The sequence below is a fragment of the Thermothelomyces thermophilus genome, chromosome 2, assembly GCF_000226095.1.
Source record: "Thermothelomyces thermophilus ATCC 42464 chromosome 2, complete sequence".
NCBI lineage: Eukaryota > Fungi > Ascomycota > Sordariomycetes > Sordariales > Chaetomiaceae > Thermothelomyces > Thermothelomyces thermophilus.
This window is the reverse complement of record NC_016473.1, coordinates 2,333,659-2,353,688: the sequence shown is the minus strand read 5'-3', so window position 1 is coordinate 2,353,688 and position 20,030 is coordinate 2,333,659. Positions and strand designations below refer to the sequence as shown.

The window sequence follows — 20,030 nt, the reverse complement described above, 5'->3', positions numbered from 1 at the left end:
TGATGATAAACATGACAGCCTCGTAATCGCGATGTTCATCAAAACGAAGTGACAACGATGCCGACTCCCCTCTGGGCAGACGGAGAGGAGCCTCGACGTGAGGGGGAAATAAGGGCACTTCTCAAAGGTTGAAGAAAAGGTCTATTGCGTCTAGTCGTTGCTCTCTGTTGATGATCTTTTGGTGATGAATGCGCCCCCTGCTAGCAACCCCGAAATGTGGTAAAAAGAGGTGCGCCCCTTACAACGAACACGCAGCTGACACGGCCACTCTTCCCCGACCTGACGACAACATCTACCACAAGAAGCACCTAAAGAGCGCTTTAACAGCCAATTTCGCCCACACAAGTCGACGGTTATAGCCGGTTCAGCCCTCTTGGAAATTCCTCTATTTGCGAGCCTCCTTTGCAGCCTCTGCAAATGCTCCCTTCGCCGGTACTACGCGCTTTCCGTTCAGCGGTCTCTACCAACAACCTCTTTCCGCTGCGGAAGGGAAGATGGCGTGAGTACTGCCGATCCTCTCTCAACGTCCTTCTCTTGTACTCTCGACTTCTCTCAATCCCTCCTTCGCTCACCTAACTGTATGTGCGCCTACCCTTTTCTTCCCGTCGCCTTGCGCTGCGCCGCCCGGCACCTTTAACGTGAAACAAACCTTCACTGGAGCCAAGTTACCTACTAGTAGGTAATAATTGGAAATGGAGCAATTACTATATCCGTTTAGGTGACCGCCGCATCAAAACATAGCCACAACCCCCAACGAAGTTGGCTTGGTCGGTGAAATTAGTCAACCCCCCCCCCTTCCTCTTTTTCACTATGTAATGATGTTTCTTCTTCCAGGCAAGGCTTTCCGAGAGGCCGACAGGCAGCTCCAGCTGGCCAGAGGGGTGCTGTTCTTGAGTTGGTAATCTTACCAATCCGACGACGAGACAGTGATGGCACCACGCAGACGATAACTAGACCGCAGCTCAGCCTCACGCCTCAACTTTATGAGCACAAGGCTGCGGAAACAGTTGTAAACCCTGGCAGCTTGTGACGGAAAATATAACAGATGATTACCCTCCTCTCTGCCGCGTCGGCCTGAGAGTCCTGAGAACCCTGAGAGGCACTTCCTGTATCCTTTTACGCAGTCCCACCTGTTGTCGCTCAGGCCCTTCTCTGGCTGGACTAAAGACGAAACAAACGCCTTCGTTCGGCCGACTGAAACATCAACCGTCTTTCGAACTGGACTCGCTGTCAAAGCACCCGTTCGTGCAACGACCGTCACTACTTCGTCCCCGACATTAAAGGCCCGGCCATGGCCGTGCAAGTCGTGCCAGGTTTTAGCCTGACGAACCGGTGGCTCCTATATACCAGCTACTTCCTAGCTCCGGCACAGTTCGTGTCGGGACTGAACAGCAACTGCCCTAGCGACATCGGCTTTCTCGCATATAACTGGTACACCCAGATCCAATGGTACAAGCTCATGTCGGGCAAGGACGAGATCCACGCCATCTCCCTACTCCTGCCGCACTTCAACCTGCTCTATTGTCATGCTACTTATGGGTTGGCCGCTCGTTATGTGGACAGAGCTTATCATATCGCGAAACCATCTCGAGTCGGAGACCGATATGATAGCTGTATGGCTCTTTGTTGCCCAGGTGGCGACAATGTTGATGCCTAGCTGTGGTGCTCGTCTGTCGTGTTGCGGAGGCGTGCTGGGACGTCGCAAGTCTTCTTCTGTTGTCTGATTGGAATATGTATGGCCTACTGGCCGGTGTCAATTGCTCATTTTTCCCTGTCCTTGCTTCTGCATGACGGCCTGAACTACGAATTCCTTGGTAGTGTAGTCCGTACTGTGGTCCATATTCAAGGGTACACAAGGTAGGCCAAGTGGAACTTCGAGGCCGGGCGGGCCAAAAAGACGAATAAAAACCATACAACATCCGGCATTCGCTGGTCGTCACCGACCCAACTACTACCCGGACCCTCATGCATCTTACCTTTTAGGATCGGAGGGGTCAAAATTCGGAGCGTTTTAGGATCTAAAAACGGGCTCCTTTCTGCCTCTGTTAGTGCAGTCCGTTGTTCTAACGGTAGTGCGGGGTGTACTATAGAACCGTCCAGGTACATGTACGGCGAAGGCCCTATATGATTAGCTCTATACAACCTCGTTGTAGGTTACCTATAGGTCATCCTCGGCACAAGTGTGGCACGGCGCTAGAAGGGCTCAGATAATTGGCTCTATACAACCTTACTATGGGTAATATTGCATCATAATGTGGGTCGTTGCATAATGCGCCTATTAGAGTAGGCAGATTTTCCTGTTAGTTTCGCCGAGGCAGTCAGTCTCTGCCAGATCATTGAAAAAGTGGAGAAGTGCTGCGCGAGCTTTAGTGCTCGACTAGAGAGTGCCCTAGCCCTCACAACCCCCCTCTGTCGTAAGGCCGACGACATACTGGTTTCTTTCCCTTCCTGTGAGTAGAGCTGTCTTTTCCACGTATGTAAATTATTTTATATATGACCAGAGGGAGACTATTGTCGTTGAGGCTGTGCCCGTTGCCATTGCTCCTCGGAGGATAGATACGTCTGCTGTGACCGCGAATACTCGGATGCTCTAGATACTCGGAATGGTAGCCATCGTTCCTCTCTGACTAGACGGAGGTTTGGCTTAATTAAGAGGTATGTAGCTATGCTGGGAGAGTCGGCACTAGCTCGATATAAATAGGTAGTTACTATCCTATTTAAACTGAAAACTGACCTTAAATTCTAAGATATAGTAATAAACTCTAAAATCCTTAGCCTTAAAGAAAGTTTAGTTGTTTCTGTTCCTTATGCTATGCCTTTACCTAGGCGATAACTAACGAAGCCGACTACTTGGTCTTTAATATAGAAATTGTACTAACCTATATATTCTTATTATTTATAGTAGCCCCTTTAACTATGTAGATTACCCTCTTCCTTTCGTTAACCATAGCAATAGTATTAATAACAAATCCTTTAATATTAAATAGATCCCCACTGGTTAATAGCAGATGAAATGCGGCTAGTAGATCTACTTCCTTAGGGAAGTCCTTTGCTTTTAGGAGAAAGGCTTTCTTAACCTCCTTACCTGTGTTTACCACGGTATAGAGGTATCGTAAGTTAACTACCTTATAGAGAATGTCCCTATAGTAAGTATTTTTACCAGCCTTAAATTCGACTAGGATTGACTTCGCCAGGGGAGTGTAGAGTTTTGCGGACTGTTGTACAATATAAGCCTGCCTAAACATTTTCGAGTTCTTAGATCTTATAAGAGGTGCTATCAGTGGTTAAATCTCATCTTCGTCATCGAATTCTTCTAAGTCGTGTTCCTCGCCTTCCTCAATACTCGGTAATGGAGACTGAGATAGCCGTGGCTAAGATTGTCGAGGCTCTTGTAGAAGAGGGTAAGGTGGTTGTATAGGCGCCGAATACTGACGTTCTTTATATTGAGGTTGTAGTCGGGGTGGTTCTGAGTATAGCTATCGGGAGTTTGATTAGTAGATTGGTCGAGGATGGCGCTAAGACGGTTCTGAGTATGGCTGTCAGGAGTACGATTAGTATATTAGATCACGAGGGCGCTAAGGTTACGGTTAGGGTGGTTCCAAGTATGGTTGCTGAAAATCAGATTAATAGATTAGCTAAGGTGATATTAAATAGAATTGTAGTTATTAGACTCCGTAGTCCTCCTCAAGAGTAAGCGTTACAATGCCATTTGTAATTAGTAGAGAGGTATTTACTTAGGTAGCTGGATCTAAGTCGTATATAGAAACTTGTTAGACACGTGACTAAGAGAATTAGGACGCTTGATCTGACTCATATAAGAAATCTTGCGGGGAACGTGTTTGGGAGAATTGCGGTAGCGAGGTATCGAATTGCGGAGCGTAGTATTCCTTGGTCACCCTATTCTGACTGTCTTGTCTTCTCTTGGGTCGTGGTGTTGAAGCATTCGGTGGCGTCGAAGTATTTGAACGGATACGACTATAATCCCTCTTGCCAAATGTGGGGTCGAGGTTCATTTGTTCCTGGGAGTGCTCTTGGCCTGCGTACCGCTTCTGTTGCTGGTAAAGATTATATGGCTCTTGGAGCTGTTGACGGGACTGTGCGTGTTGGTTGCTTTGATGCTGAGAATATCCCTGTGATTGGGGAGGCCCCTGGTGCTGGCTAGTTAGAAGTTCTTGACGTTGGGGCTGATATACCGGCTGGATAACTGGAGGTACCTGGTGTTGAATGGCTAGACGATCCTGGCGCTGAGGTTGTTATATTGACTGGCTAGCAGGAGGTCTCTGTTGTTGAGGCTGCTGTCTTGACTGGCCATTTAAAAAACCTTGGTACTAAGGCTGCTATGTCGACTAGCTAGCCGGAGTAGCCTGTCGTTGAGGCTGCTATGTTGACTGGCTAGTAGGAGGTCTTTGCTATTGAGGCTGCTATGCTGACTGGCTAGCCGTAGTACCCTGTCGTTAAGTCTGCTATGTCGACTAGCTAGTAGGAGGTCTTTGCTGTTAAGGCTGCTATGCCGAATGGCTAGCCGTAGTACCCTATCGTTAAGGCTGCTATGTCGACTAGCTAGTAGGAGGTCTTTGCTATTAAGGCTGCTATGCCGACTGGCTAGCCGTAGTACCCTGTCGTTGAGGCTGCTATGTCGACTGGCTAGTAGGAGGTCTTTGCTATTGAGGCTGCTATGTCGACTGGCTAGTAGGAGGTCTTTGCTGTTGAGGCTACTGTGCCGAATGGCTAGCCGTAGTACCCTGTCGTTGAGGCTGCTGTATTGACTGGCTAGCCGTAGTACCCTATTATTGACGCTGTTGTACTGACTAGCTGGCAGGAGAATCCTAGTGTTATGGTTATTATAGCTTAGCCTATGGCTTTGTAGGTGCCGATGAGGTATCCTACGGTGTTTGGCCGGTTTGAGAGAGCCATTTCCGTAACTTGTTAATGTCCCTTCTTCGCTTTTGTGGACTAGCCCATTCTACTTCGTTCGACCCTAATTTTTCTGTCTTATCCTCGTAGAAGTTTAGATTATAATCGACCCTTCTTACAATTTCAAGTTCGGCTGCGGTAAATGTGGCTTCAGGAAACTTCTGTATATGCCGTTGTATTTGGCGTGCAAGGCTCTTCATTTCGTTTTCTTTATTCTTCGCCATCGTGCCTGAGAAAGTCACAGAATATTAAAAATCGGTAGGATGAGAATATTGTAATGATATTGCAATCATGATAGATGAGAGGACAATCGCAGTCTTTATAATAGTCTAGAGGCATATACAAAGTACGAAGATCAAAGTCGGCCTATGTGATAGGTAGGCTGTTTTAACACCAAAGTTCCGATAGTCTGGCCTAAGACGTCCTATATATTCCTTTACCCCCCGGCGACCTATATTCCTTGTATTACTTATTGTAAATGGCAAGTTGCAATGTGCCTGAAGAGATATGTTAGTTATTAACGTTTCGATTTACAAGAGACGACTAACCGTGTAAGAATATCATTGCGATTGAATCGCATCGAACAATATTGACAGGAATATTTTCGCTCCTGTGAATAGATAGAATTGTAATGCCTCCGAAGGTCTGTTTTCCGTGTAAACGTTTTCTCACAGGTCTCACATTTAACGACAGAGATATGGTCGTAAGCGAGGATATGAATGGCAATATTCCCTCTGCGAAAGAATGACTTAGAGTATCCTACAATAGGACAAGGATACTTCTCTTCAGGAAAAAGCATCTGCGGATAGCCGTATCCATATACGTGACTCATATGAACCATAGCACTATACCTACAGGTGTATAGCTTGAAACACCCTAGGTAGGTGCATTAGAACTTTCTCGCTAGAATATCTGACGGCAGCAATTCGTTAGAGCGAGGCAAGTTACGCTCCCGGGGTCCACCTGTTAGGTCTGTTAGCTAACTTAGGGAGTTGGATGTCGGATCTAGTGGCTGGCTTGGTAGGTTAGACTACTCTTCGGGCTGGCTTAGAAGGTCGAAGGTCAAATAGGGCAGGGTCGATAAACATTCTCCGAACGACCTAATGGAATTAGGGGTGAGGAGGTTAAGATCAGCTGAAGGATTAGGGAGATCGGATCTATTTAGCTGAAACAGGTCGAGACACGGCAAATTTGGTCGCGGGTCAGTGTCAGAGGCGGGAAATGGAGGGTCTCTATATAGGCTGGGGAAGTTGAAGAGAGCTTCTCCCCGCTCGTGGCCTGTAGTGAATGACGGATGGAAAGGTTCTAGCGGCGTTAGAAGTATATTAGGGTCTGCCAATAGAGGATCACCGCTCCCGTCGCTAGTTGTTGTAGTTAACGGAGAGGCACTCTATTCACTTGAAATTGTTAATGTAGATATAGCGATGGTATAGAGCCAATTTAGATTTCTTTAGCTTAGCTATCCTACCCGTTGCTAATTTATATGTTGTCTTCTTTAGCCCTGTAATGAGCTATTTTTGTGTGAAGATGTTGGTTTGTGCAAAAGATGTTAGTTTGTATCGGGAACAAACACGTTAGGTATGATCGGGCGACCTAGTAGAACGGAACGCGCTTTGATTAGGTTACAATGCGTGTTGGAATAGCGGATGAAGCATGATTACTATATTTAGTCTGAAGAAGTTGGTATTGTAACTCTATACGCCCTGCTCGTGATGTACCCCACACTAACTCCTGCATACGGCGCGGCTTATTAGCTAGGGCTGTGCCACTTAGCCGAGGTTATACCACCTGTAGGGCTCAGGCGAAGGACTTTAATATAGCGTCTAAGTGGCTCCCTACTATGATCAACGGTGACAGAACAAGTGATAAAACCAACATTAAACTAACAAAGTAAATCTGGCGTCGAGGAAATCTATTATCGTAGGTACAGAGCCTCGGAGTTTTAGCAGTTAGGGATCCTAGTATCTAATTTAAACCGTTATTAATACGAAAAAAGGTCACCGTATTTTGAGAATTTGTTGCTAGCTTACGGTATCCTAGGCTTGTAGGCTACATTTTCCAGCCTTTATATATAAGCTGATGAAATGGCCTAGAACGCCGTCACGACTTCGCGAAAGCGTCACTTGTCTTAGCTTCGAAAGCGAAGAAAGACACTCATCAAAAAAGTTGACGAGTACCATCGGCTTTACGCTGTACAAGTGTACCTCGTGATTCGGACGAATTGTCGGTTTTTCGTCTATTCCTCGAACCCGGGTCTATAGTGGCCGCCTTCATTTCAAGAGATCGTAGGTTCTATATTTTGACTATTGTTAGCGACTCTAACCACATTTCTAGTCAAATTCGTTTCCTTTACCGATTATTTTTACCCCTGACTCTATAGAGAATAATAGAGAACACGCTAGAGATAGTCAAGAGAAGGAGACCTAAATAGAAGGTTCTACGGGTAGTATATATTATAATAGGTAATTTACTAGGTCGAAGCTAGCCCTGATGGGATGAGTTGATTAAGTTAGTAGTTAGAATACTATATGAAACCGTTGTTCTTAAAGATCTTTCCTAGATATAGTAGAAGTCAAGGAAGTATACAAGAGAGCTTTGGAGCGGTGGCTTCGAAAGGACAAAAGTGCCTTGTTGAAGTATCTACAAAGGAACGAACAAGAGAAGAGCATCGAAACTAGTGATATACGCTTCTAATACCAACAAATTTCGCTAATATCCTTATTACTGTTAACTATCATGCCTAACACGAACAACGACCGGCCATTCTATCGGGTGCCTTAGTATTCAAACTAAACATTCGACCGGCTTAAATACTATCCGACCGTTTAAATATATAGCTGTATTAAGGACAGGTCACTTGCCGTGCTAACATATGTCGTTGATGTCTATAGAGATCGCTATACTTTGGGAATGCCCGGCCGTCACATCCATGCTCCTAATACCTTGGTACCTCAGGTCGTTTACCCGACGCCATCTTGTTTTGCTTTGGTTTAAAGGTGGTGTGACACTTAGGACATGTCGTCCTCTTATTCCAGATACGCTCACGATAATGCCTATAAAGATTGCTAGTAGACGAGAATAGCCGGCCATTATACCTGTGGTCCTAGCAGCGAGGCCCTGCCAAGTTTGCTAAAGAACCGGGAGGCTTCTGTGTGTATTCGCGATGATGTCTACGGAGGTTGCTAGGGCTCGAAAACCGGCGCCCATTGCACCCATGGTCCCAACAAAAGAACCCAAACGGTGAAGCCGGGAGTTGTTGTGTCGGAGTGGACGCTGAGGGCATGGTCTCATTGGCGGCCATCAAAGTAAACCACCTCTGTTCCTGCTCTGCCAGCCATGCCGTAAGATCTGCTGATATCTCTTCGTATATTTCCATCTTCGTATCTGTCAAGCAAGTTAGAGCTGTTCAAAAGGTACAATATATAGCACTTACTTAATGATCCTTTAGAGTGTACTAACCTGTAGGTTTTATATCTCCTAAAGGTAGGCAGGGTCGTTAGCAGATAGGATTAGTAATTCTATAAATCCGCTTTTCCTAAATACTAAAGAGTTAGGATACGCCGCCATACTAGCTTAAGTTACGCCGCTTGTTTGTGATACGCCGTCTAGCCTCGCTAGTTGCGCCACCTAAGTTACGCCGCCCAAGTTGCGCCGCTCAAGTTGCGCCGCTCAAGTTGCGCCGCTCAAGTTACGCCGCCTAAGCATGTTCTGTTGTAAATGCCGCCTCGGTATATCTAGAAATTGCAAGAAGACGACAGTTCTACTGTGCCATTTTCCTGACTACGATAGTATTAATACGCCACTGAAGGTTTCGTATTTTTAACGCGAACTGCCGTGACTTTATGCCCCTTAGATCCTAGTACGGATGCTCACTTTATAATAGATCTGAACAGGGATATAAGTTATAAGGATAAACAAACAATTACAGTATAACTATTATCGAAGGACCTTATTTAACATATAACGGTTGAGGCTTTTGCTTTACGCTGCGCTAGCATCTAGGACGACTAGATCCTATTCCTGTCTCGAACCACCATTCCCCCTCGCATTACAAGCCGAGACTCACGCTTCACTTATACATTCTAAACAATTAAACGAACTATCTCGACAACAGATGGCGTGCTATAGTGGCTTGTATATATTCGGTTAATGCAGGTCTTCGATACCTTAAAGAAGGCGATCGGAAAGGAAAGAAAGATCAAAATTGGTCAACGGAAACAAGGCATTAGCGACGATAGCATCGCTATAAACATCTACCGGGACGCACTAGAAGGGAGATTAATACGTCGACATATATTAGAGCGTCGTAAAGTGTCTCGGCACTAGGCATTACTTTCTAAACCGTCACTACTATTCCTCCTTATATATTCTAATTACACCGAGACGATTATATAAGTCTCGTTTTCTTCATAACAACGAATGACCACTAACAGTCTTAGTAACGGTTTTCGGGGGGTGAATAACCCTGTTTTGGATCTGATCGGGGATTAAGTTACGCAACGGTATTCGCTATAGTTTACTTAACTCTATATCTAGCTCGCAAAGGGAGTAGAAGAAGGGGCTGTTTCTGGTTCCTATAACTTATAGCAACTATAGGATAGCATCTGGCATGATTGAGCTATATTAGATGGAGCTTTTTTCTTTCATTGAATTGTTTACCTAAACCATACACGGATTTGAGCACCAAACTCAACCAGTTTAGATTGTAGCCTCGAAACTCGCCTCGAAACTCGGATTGGCGTCAAACCTCTTAGCCTCCTTTTCAAAGAGCAACCAGCTCCCTTCCCCCCTCTTAGCAATCTATAAACCAAGCCAAATCACCTGCTCCTGTCTTTCCTTTAACATATCTGGATGCTCGAGATACTTCTCCTAAGCGTTGAACCTCTCACTAGTAACAAAGAACCCATTAGAAAAGTATATCTTAGTCTATAGAAACCCTCTCATTGCGTAATCGTCCGCAAGTGGCTTTTTCTTCCCCTTGGTGCCTATCTCCTAAGAAGCATTCTCCTTCTTTCTGTCTTCCCTGCTACGTTTACCTCCCCACTCAAACGAAAATCTTCCCTATCGAGGAGAAGAGCCAAGTCCTGTAATACGCCTAACGACAACGTATAGAGCTAATTTAACAATACATTTAGTATAATAGAGGTAAGCTTCTAAGGGAAGTGGGGAGCGACCTAGGCAATGATATCGGGGCTGAAGGTAAGGTGGTAGATGAAAACTAAGGTGATGTACAAGAAAGATAGAACGTTAAGGTCGCTAAAGCGGCGGTAGACAATGTAGTAAGTTTCTATAAATAGGTAAAGAGCATAGGGGCCCTAATTGCTTGAAGGGGTCGCCGAGATCAGACTCCTTTCGTTATTATAACCGTATATTATACAGATATTAGCGATAGCTATGCAATATCTTGATATAAGATATTAGTATTAGAACTCGAAATAGATAACTTAGATCTTAATCACTTCTACTTACCCTATTGAGCAAAACTAATATCCTAAGCAGGTGATATACGTGTCTAACCTCTAGAGAAAATCCTTCAATGTAGGTTCTAGCTTATCTAGCTGCTTACCACTGAAGAGAATAGCATACGCTTTCACAAAGCTCAATTCAATCGGCTGGAGATGTTCTTACGGCGCGTTAGGTGTTAAGATAAGGGGCCTAAAGAGAGTCATAATACCCTCTTTGGTTGGTGTAAAGGGTTTACCCACATATAGAGACTTCAAATAATAGAAGAGCTGCTTCCAAGGATCTTAACGAGCTAGGACAGCGAGATGGTAGTAGAGCCGCCCAACCTCCGGCTGCTTGTCGGAAGCCTGAGAATACCAGTCTCGGCTTACAGAAGCCCAAACTTCTCGATCCTAGATATCGCTTTCGATCGCCATACGATATCGGCCAAGATCTCCCAAGCACTCGATCTAGGCGTCCTCAAAAGCAGGGAGAGTCTCGTAAAGAACGGCCATCATCGAGTAAGCCAGGTGAATGAACGTAAGCATGAAGTCCTAGCTCGCCGGTAGGTTTTTCCGTAGGAGCTCAAGAAAACCGTGAATGCTATGACGCTACATCCTCTCGCACATTATGTACTTGGTAGGCAGTTCCCTGAGCTTTGGGCTTGCCAAGGGGTGCTACGAAGCGGTGAAGAAGTCGTAGTGCTCCTGAAGCAGGCTCCGGTGAAGGGAGACTAAAGCCTCCCATTGGCCTTTGTTCAATTTGGTCGGGCATTGTTTATGTATCTTAATACATTTCTCCTCGAGCATTACGAGCCTAGTATAGATGCCTTTAACCTTAGCTACCAGTTATTCCTAGAAGATAGGCTGGGTCTCGAGCTGCTTGATTATCTTATCTTCTAGATTTGTATCTGGCTGGATGCGTTGCCTCGCGAGAACGGTGCTAAAGGAGGGTTAGCGTCTAGCGTAAGAGGCCGAAAATGGCGGCGAGAGACGATGTGTTTAACCTTTCGTTCGAGAGCAATCGGGCTCTCTCTCCCTAAGTATTTATATAGTCGTCTCTTTTAGTGTTTTTAATCCATTCAAGCACTGGCGTAAGAGATTTAGAGCAGGGGCCGTTCAAGGCTAGAAGAGCTAGGGCATCGTCGTTTTTCGTGAGGGCGATCTCTAAACAGAGCCTAGGGCCATATTTAAGGTATTGAATCTTATTTCTTGACATGCTTGGTGCTTGGGAATAATCTGCTAAATCCTTGGGTAGCGTCATGGTATAGTGATGCAAATACAGGTTCTCGAGCAAGGATAACGTTAAGCAATTACAAATTGGCTACAGAGATGCCGAATAGCAAGCAAGTCTAGCAGATTAGCTCTGACTCTAATACTAGGATACAGAGACAAGAGAATTTGGTATATAGGGACTTAATTAAGCCTCTACAGAAATTGGAGATCATTAGATTAGACGTAGTACACGCCCTATGGTAAATCTTAGAGCCTTACGAAGCTGCCTTGGTAAAGTAGTTCGCGAACCGTAACCTATGCGCCTCGGCACTTGAGCCACCACCTGAGGTACTCTCGTCGATTGAGAGCCTGGCGTACCATGCTTTTGATTACGGAGAGAGACCTGAACCGCCGTAGTCGGCTATATAGGTACAATTTGCGTAACGGGAGCGCCACAACTGAACGCCGAGAGGAACGCTATACATGGTTAGTCTTCGGTTGATCGACAAATTTGGAAGGAAGATGTCTGGCTTCTGTGTAATTAGGCCCTGGCACACCGTAGCACGAATATAGTGTCGACGTCTAATAAAAATATAAGACCGAAGAATAAGATAGGAAGCTTACGTTACTAGCTTTGACATTCGATGCCGGTAATCATGTAATGTCTTTCCCTTTTATAGTCAGGTCTATCTCTCTATAGGGCGCTATAAGTAAGCTCCTACAATCGAAGCGTAGCCAGCTTGTAAAAGGAAGAGAGCTAGGTCACAAAGAAGAAAAGGTTTATATGTAAGTTCTAGCTAGTATCTACTACAAGAGCGTTACTTCTCTTTATCGCACTTCTTTAATGCTTGTTCCTCGACAGGATAGATAGGAGAATATATATTTAAGAAGGGCAGATATACAAATTTAACGATAGGAAATATCTTTTAAAGGCTCTAGGAACAGGAAATGTTCGCTATCAGAGCTATATAGTACATAAACCCTTCATTTTTACTTTGCATTTCTTTAGCTTCTAACTAATCATCTAAGGCTCGTGCAATATCACAACGCAATAAGACATAGGTCGGAAGATCCCTGCCAGAAGGCGTCGAGTTTTAGCTAGTGACTGGCGATTTGGCCACGGTCGATAGGATCGTCATTAAGAATATACAACTACAAGTCATTCGAAGTAGGGAGGGTACATCAGTTAAAGTGTGATCGGGGGAAGAAGATACTCTCTCGCCAATTGACAACGTCCTTCTATAAAAGCGCCTACCTAAGAACACGGCTGCTCTAGCTCGCTAACACCGCCCATTCCAAAGATCCCTTGCCCACCCTTCCGGATCCAGTTCCAATTTTTCACTACATGCTCGTGCCAGGCTCTAATGCTTAAGCATAAAAATCTAGCGGTAGGTGGGTCTGTGTTGTTATACACGGAACTGTACTAGGTAGCTAACTGTATGTTTTCTGCCTCGGCTACTAGGCGGAGTGATTAGGTGGGGTGATAAGACCGGGGTGCGGGGTGACCGACTTTTGGACTTGAGGGCTAAAAAGAGCCAGATGTTATCAAGAAGATAGTATGCTTAGGAAGGCGACTACCGTAACTACGCCAGGAGTAGAAAAGACCTTATCTATGCGTGATAGGTATACCCTTCCCCTACGGCTTCTCGCACAAGTACATTATAATTAGTCCCTCATAGCGAACTCGGGTGTTAGATATTTCTTATACCTATTTAATGTCCTATCTCCTCCCTTCTCCTCTTCTAAAACTGTTTTCTTCGAATAACAGACTCCGTTTATCGTATATTTCTACCTATTGCTTATCACATCGTTCTCCTTTAATATACCGTCACGATGACTAGATAACCTAGTATTAAGAGACTTAACGAAGCCCTCTTAAAAGTCTGTATACTAGGTATGTTCTTTATACCTGTCACGATTTGGCCGTATAGAGCAACCAGGTGGGATGCGCGGAACCAATCAAGGAGTGTAGGATTAGGGACTAATTACAAAGTGATCGCAGTGATCGCACTTCGACCGAAGCGAGCACCCAAAGAACGATCGCAGGATCGTAGTAGCGATCGCACGATTAGGAACTCAAGGAAGGACGGCTATAGAAAGGAACTCGACAGTATAATTAGCTAGATAGTCACTCGTTCTAGTGGACTCTGGAGTTCACCAGCAATAGCAATCACAAACACAGTACACCTAAGGTACACGACCTGACTACTGTACGAGATAACTCTGTTGTTATAAACCCTTTGGCTTTACCAAATCCCTTAGACGACTTATCGTTTCAGTCCTATATATTCCTTCGTTCCTAAACCCTTTTAGAAGGAAGTCTGAGTTGGGTTCGTCACAATACCTAGAACTTAGTCTTAGGCATTGTAACTAACCTTTCCCTCTAACTAGTGATCACCCTAGGATCGGGTGTCAACCTGGATGAGGAGATTAAGAAAGGAATGTCGTATACCGCTAAACTAATAGATCGAGTCGCTTTGAGAGTTAGAAACCCTAAGGTAGATCCGAAGATGGTAGGAGAGCAGGCTGCCAAAGAATATATAGAAAGCTTCAGCAAGGACTTTGGCGATTCTGTATGATAGACTAATATATATATCAAGGTCTAGAGGAAGAGGAGTCGCTTCAAGCGTTCGAATCTCTGAGGTAGATCCGAAGATGGTGGGAAAGCAGGCTGCCAGGGAATAATTATATAGAAGGCTTAGTAAGGAAGAGTAGCTAGATCCGTATAGGGCTAATTTACTACTCTCTACATTCTTGCTAAGGTAAACCAAAAGTAATTCGAACTACGTTATTGACGAACGTGGATACGCTTGAAATGTTGCTAAACAATGCCTCTAACAGTGAAACTTCGATTTGCTTAATGGTAAAACTACGCGATAGAGAGAGTAGGGCTTCGATCACAAGCCTTGTCTCTACCAGACTTAGTATGTGATTGGGTACCCAGGTAAGCCTGTAGAAGGTATGTAGTCTGGTTTGGGTGTCTAGTCTGATTTGGGTATGATTGAGTGTCTATGGTTTGGGTGTCTGTCTAGTTTGGATGTCTAGTCTGGTTTGGATGTCTAGTCTGGTTTGGGTATAATTGAGTGTCGGTAGTTTAGGTGTCAGTGTGGTTTAGACGTCTAGTCTGGTTTGGACATCTAGTCTGGTTTGGATATCTAGTCCGGTTTGAACATCTAGTCTGGTTTGGATATCTAGTCTAGTTTGGATATCTAGTCTGGTTTGGACATCTAGTCTGGTTTGGACGTTAGGTTTGGACGTCTGGTTTGGATGACTGGCGTGTTCGGACGACGCTTACTTGCTTCATTATCTACATAATATTACAAAAGCTATAAGGGAAAGAAAGGAAAACAAAAAGGCAGAATAAGTAGAATGAAGTGTAAGCAATCAAGATAATATTTGTTGAAACAAATAGTGGAAACATTAAAGCCAAAGTGGAAGCCTATTACCAAAAGCTAGCCCTTCGTTATCCTCACCCTTAGCCAACCCTTTGTAATCCTCACCCTCTATCAGCCCTTTGTTATCCTTACCCTCAGCCAGCTCTTCGTTATCCTCACCCTCGGCCAGCCCTTGTTATTCTCACCCTTATAATAAGCTGCCGATTTGTTCAAGTAGGTGACTATATCTCTCTTGCGGGTCGATGGAAAAGCGGAAGTCATACTGTATCTGGGGTATGTACAAGTCTTCTTCCGGGTCCCGTGTACGCTAATAAGGCACTTGATTATCTCCTTGTCCTTCTTAGATACCATTCTCTTATCTTTTAATGAGATAAGCTTGGCCTTAAAGGCCTTAATATCGTCGACATGACGAGTCATTAGATGGTACTAGATTCTGGGATTAGTATCTAGTATTCTGGAACATTGAAGGATGAATATACCTTAAGGTCATTCATTGTCATGCATTTCTCTAAGCAGTTTGGAAATGGACAAAGCCAAGCTGTACTCGATCCTTCGCGGGGCTGGGTAAGTGGGGTTGCTTGTATCGGAGTACACGTAGAAGGCGGGAAACTCGGGAGATTCGAGTCGGTGGTATGGACTACGGCTTCCATTGAGGAAGAATCGTCGCTAGGTAAGTGGAAGTCAAGGAGCATAACACTAGCCTCTGTCGTATATAGACTACAATCTAATCAGCGACAAGTTGGCAGGCGCCTATAGTAGCAAGAAAGCGTAGTATTTGAACTGGCTTCAGACATCGCATATATGGCCCTAGAGGATAATCTACTGTGCTTAGGTTGTAAACGAAGCCGATCAGACACTATATCATTCTACCTCGGTACTAGTTTTGGCATCCCCTGCCCGGTTTAGCTTGCTCCTATTTCTTTTTCGTTAGCCAGTTCTCACTATCATATTTCGGCTTAAATATAGTACGTACTTTGCTAATAATACGTTAGTTACATATTTCTTAACCTACTTTCTTAACAAGTCTACCAAGGAATATGAATAAAGACGTAAAAAGGCCTCGGCAGATATCTAGTCAAAAGTCCTAAAATATATTAGGTTCATTCTTATTATCCGTTCATAATATACTACATACCCATCGTCCCAGAAGATAGGGAACTTTCCTTCTTGACAGGGCTTGTAAGTTGCCTTGGTAAATAGGCACAAATCATCTCGCGAGAGCACTAGGATATGTTCCCCCTTTCTATAAATATATAAGCGCCTGTGGACTAGAGAGTTAGAGTCGTTCATGTTAAGGAAGTAGTATATTAGCATCAAGTGAAGTGCAAGGTGATCAACAGATGTTCATATGGCGTTTCAGAGATGGTAGCGATCCATCTTCCCATTTCTAATATAGCGTCTTGTCTTGGGGGTTTGGATATACGAGAATGAATGGGTGGTGAGAGTATCGATCTACAGGATACAAGAGAGACCACCGCTACCATATCCCTGTCAGGGTGGAGGTGATTAAGGGAGGGTGAGTATATTAGCGAGAGCAAGATAAGCTAGGCAGATATGTCACCCTGGTTTCGCCCTTTTTCCTCTCACGGCTCAGCCGTACCCGAAAAATAATGGAGCCCTTCCTCTCGACGTATAATTACCTTCGAGTCTCGGCGACCAATGGAATTAAGGCAGGTTTCCGACAAAGAAATACTTTCGGATTTGGATATCCCTTGTCACCGACAAGACAATAGGAGTATATATATTACAAGTCGTAGAGGCTCCCTGTCTTACCAGACCTACACTCCCCGTTCTGATTATACTAGTCCTCTTTTGAGCAGCTCCACTTTAGGGTACTTCCCCCCTAAGCCTATACTAGTAGTTAGATTCACGGCCCCCTCCCCTCCCACTAGAATCACGAGTTTCTCGTGTTTTTCCGCTCTCCCCGTAACTCCTGCCCTACTCGGAAATTATAACGTCCACGTCTTTCGTTCCCCCCTCCCTGGAATCACGAGTTACTCGTGATTTCCCCCTGGAATGTCTTCTACCCCACCAGACTCACGAGCCTCGTCTTTCCCGTCTCCTCTCCCTTTTCTCCCCCCGCTTCGCGAGCACCTTGCCGACTTGCTTTTCTCTCCCGCCGTAATGACTTATACGTCTCCTAATGGAAAAATTCCGTACCCTTGTTTATCTACTTCTTGACTATTTATAGGATTTAACTCTTGCTACCGATGTTATTAAACCTATTAAAGAAGAGGAATTTGTTAACCTCCTAACTTAGGCTATTAAATGCCTTAATGTTCGGAAGTTTGTTACCTAAAAGCAACTTATTCGAGAGAAACTCGACAGACGGACTCTCCTTAACGCATCTTTATTTTTAAGGCGGGTTTTTAAAGGATTAGAGGATGGAAAAGCGTAACAAGAAGGCCTCGAGAAACGCGCTTGCTTAGAAGGATTAGATAACCGTATGCTCGGCATCTTAGTAGTCATCCTAAAACTAGATGACATCTATAAATGTTTAACCAATAGTGTTAAAGCGCTTTCGGAAGGAGCTCGGAGGATAGCAATATGGCCGTATTGGCGAAATTAACCGGAACTCGTCGAGGTCGTTCGCGAACAGAGACCGCCGATCACGCCCAGACCCATTCCCGTCTACTGGCTAGCAACCACGACCACAGCTCAGCCAACCCGATTCTCCCCTGCCCCGCCGCCCGCCCAGCCTTTCTACAACCACCCCAGGAATACCCTGCCGCCATCTATCGGGAGATACCCCACTGTGGCTAAGGATACTACGCTAACGGTAGCGCAATCTCGAGGGACCGGTATAACGACCCCCGAAGCGGATCAACCAATATACGGCATAGTTGCCCCGTAACCAAATCAACCGGGTGTTGTTTACCCCCTGAAGGACCAGTTATACGGCGGCAAGCCTTAAGATCCTGACGTAGAGATGACAGAAGATCCTACTCCTCGGCGACTCCATTTGGCGCCAAGCACACCCGAGGAGCTACAGCCAAAGAGGCTGAATACAGGAGCCTATAAGCAGTGTAGAAGCGTCTATTAAGGTATGTTTGTTTAGCTCGGTTTAGTCGTCTTAGCCGGCATACTGTGCTGTTCTAGACCTACACTGACTATACCTACCGATCTACCAGACTCCGGCGGATCGATGCCTCGATTAGTTTAGCTTAGGGACAAGTATACCTCTCCTTTAGCTGATACAAAATACGCGGCCGAGGGGCTTTCGGAGTATGTCTGTCGGTGTTGCGTTATATCTATTTACACTGGTGAAGCCCTGATATAGGTGATAAAAGGGGTCAATAGCATTATCAAATTTGAGTATGAGCCTGGCAAACTTAGACAAGACGGTACGCGTAAGCCCGGTTGGTATGTAACGAAGTAGATAAACAATCGCTTCCGTATAGTCATGCCTGAAAACAAAGCATAACGGCTCTATATCACTTAGCATTATATGTCATGTTACCAAACCATAGATTAGTATAAAGCTAACTTTGGGATAATAGGGTATTTCGAAATATCTTCTTCGGAGATCGCGAGTTTGTTTGTTAGGTACCGTTCTTTCATGTCCTTACATGTAAAGAAAGGAGGTAGTATTACTATGATCGACGAGGTCTTCGAGGTTCAATAGAAACAAACCGATTCTCTAGTCCTGCTTAAGGAGATGAGCTCTAGGTTCAACCACACCGATTTGTATAAATATCTCTATAGAAGACTACCATCTATCTAATTATATCTTCTTATTAATATATTTAATCATGACATCGTTCACACCAAAGAAAGTGCTAGGGAGTTCATCATGCTTGTATAACCACTTTCCGATCGGTGGGTATAGCTAATCTTCTTCGGCAATGATAAAACCGTTGCGATTCTCTATATAAATAGCCGCTATGTTCAAGCTCCTTGTATTGCTGACTTCGAGGTTGTCTATCGACAAAACTATCTAATCTCTCGTTAGCTATAAAGGCTTACAAAGAAATACAACAACTTACCTGTTTAGCAGTTCGTTTTAAGGCGTCGCCTTCACTCTCAACACTTTTTAGCATTCTTGATATAGGTATCGATCGATCGATTGTAGGTTGTTTTGGTTGACATTCGAGGCTATCTGCTCTGTGCGCGAGGGATTTCCCGTCTGTAAAAATATACTTCGGCGGGGAAGTTGGCGGGGTAATTCGCGTGGAGCCGTTAAATGACGGAAGAACTCGCTACGTCAGGTAACACGGAATCTGATGATAGAGTATTGGGCCTAAGGGTTCTGGTAATGCTAAGCATCGTATAGGCAACGTCTAAAACTCATACTTAAAAGTTTAGAAGGGTACTACCTAACAAAACACTCCAAGATATAGTTAGTTTAGACTAAGTTCGTTTTTATAGCAATACTTGCCATATGCGTCTGCATATGTATAGACCATTTACCCTAACCCTACTTATAGACGGAACGGCAGTCATACTACAAGCTAATTCGCTTAGGTGGAACCTGCCAGCCCGCGGCCGTAGCTGCGGGATGTCACTCTGCAGTTCTTTTCCCAGCCCTTGGTCGCCTTGTCTAGGTACGTCACGGTTGGCGAGGTCCTTAGCCATCTCAACGTCCGTATGTCCAGCATATGCACGATATGCACACTTCCCTTGTCAGATGCCGAAGCTAACGCTATAGGGGTGGTGTGCCAGCGCCGGAAATGGAATCCGTACCCGAATATTACTAATAAGCAGTAATTAATTTGTCGATCCTAAAACAGTCTAACCGTTCCGCCCTCACCAACCCAATCATGCTTTCCAAACGCGCCGTCGTCTGAATAGAGAGAGCCCATAGATACCACTCCGCAGGTTATCTTTTTGGTCGCCCTGCTTTAGCCTCGGGTTCGTTACTTTTGTCTCATCGAAGCTTGACAGAGAGTTTGATCAATTATCTATCTACCTAAGAGACAGGTCTATCAAGCTTACTCAACTCCAAATCTTCATTGTCTTCACCTAGAGTTTTCTCCATCCTCTTCTTGCCTATATCTTTAATTACATCCTCGTTATATGTTTCACCGTTCACCTTGTTCCAGAGGTCTTCTATCAGCTATATAAT

At 44.7% G+C, this 20,030-nt stretch overlaps 1 protein-coding gene across 1 annotated transcript; it reads left to right on the top strand.

Annotated features, from left to right (window-relative positions):
- Positions 1–684: 684 nt before the first annotated feature.
- Positions 685–2,135, top strand: MYCTH_2301215 (uncharacterized protein). Its single transcript, XM_003661572.1, has one exon. The coding sequence runs from the start codon at positions 1,292–1,294 to the stop codon at positions 1,655–1,657; it is 366 nt and encodes a 121-aa protein (XP_003661620.1). The 5' UTR covers positions 685–1,291; the 3' UTR covers positions 1,658–2,135.
- The last annotated feature ends 17,895 nt before the right edge of the window (positions 2,136–20,030 follow it).

Coding starts and splice junctions, on each gene's coding strand:
- MYCTH_2301215 (XM_003661572.1), top strand. CDS start 1,292: ATGGCCGTGCAAGTCGTGCCAGGTTTTAGCCTGACGAACCGGTGGCTC.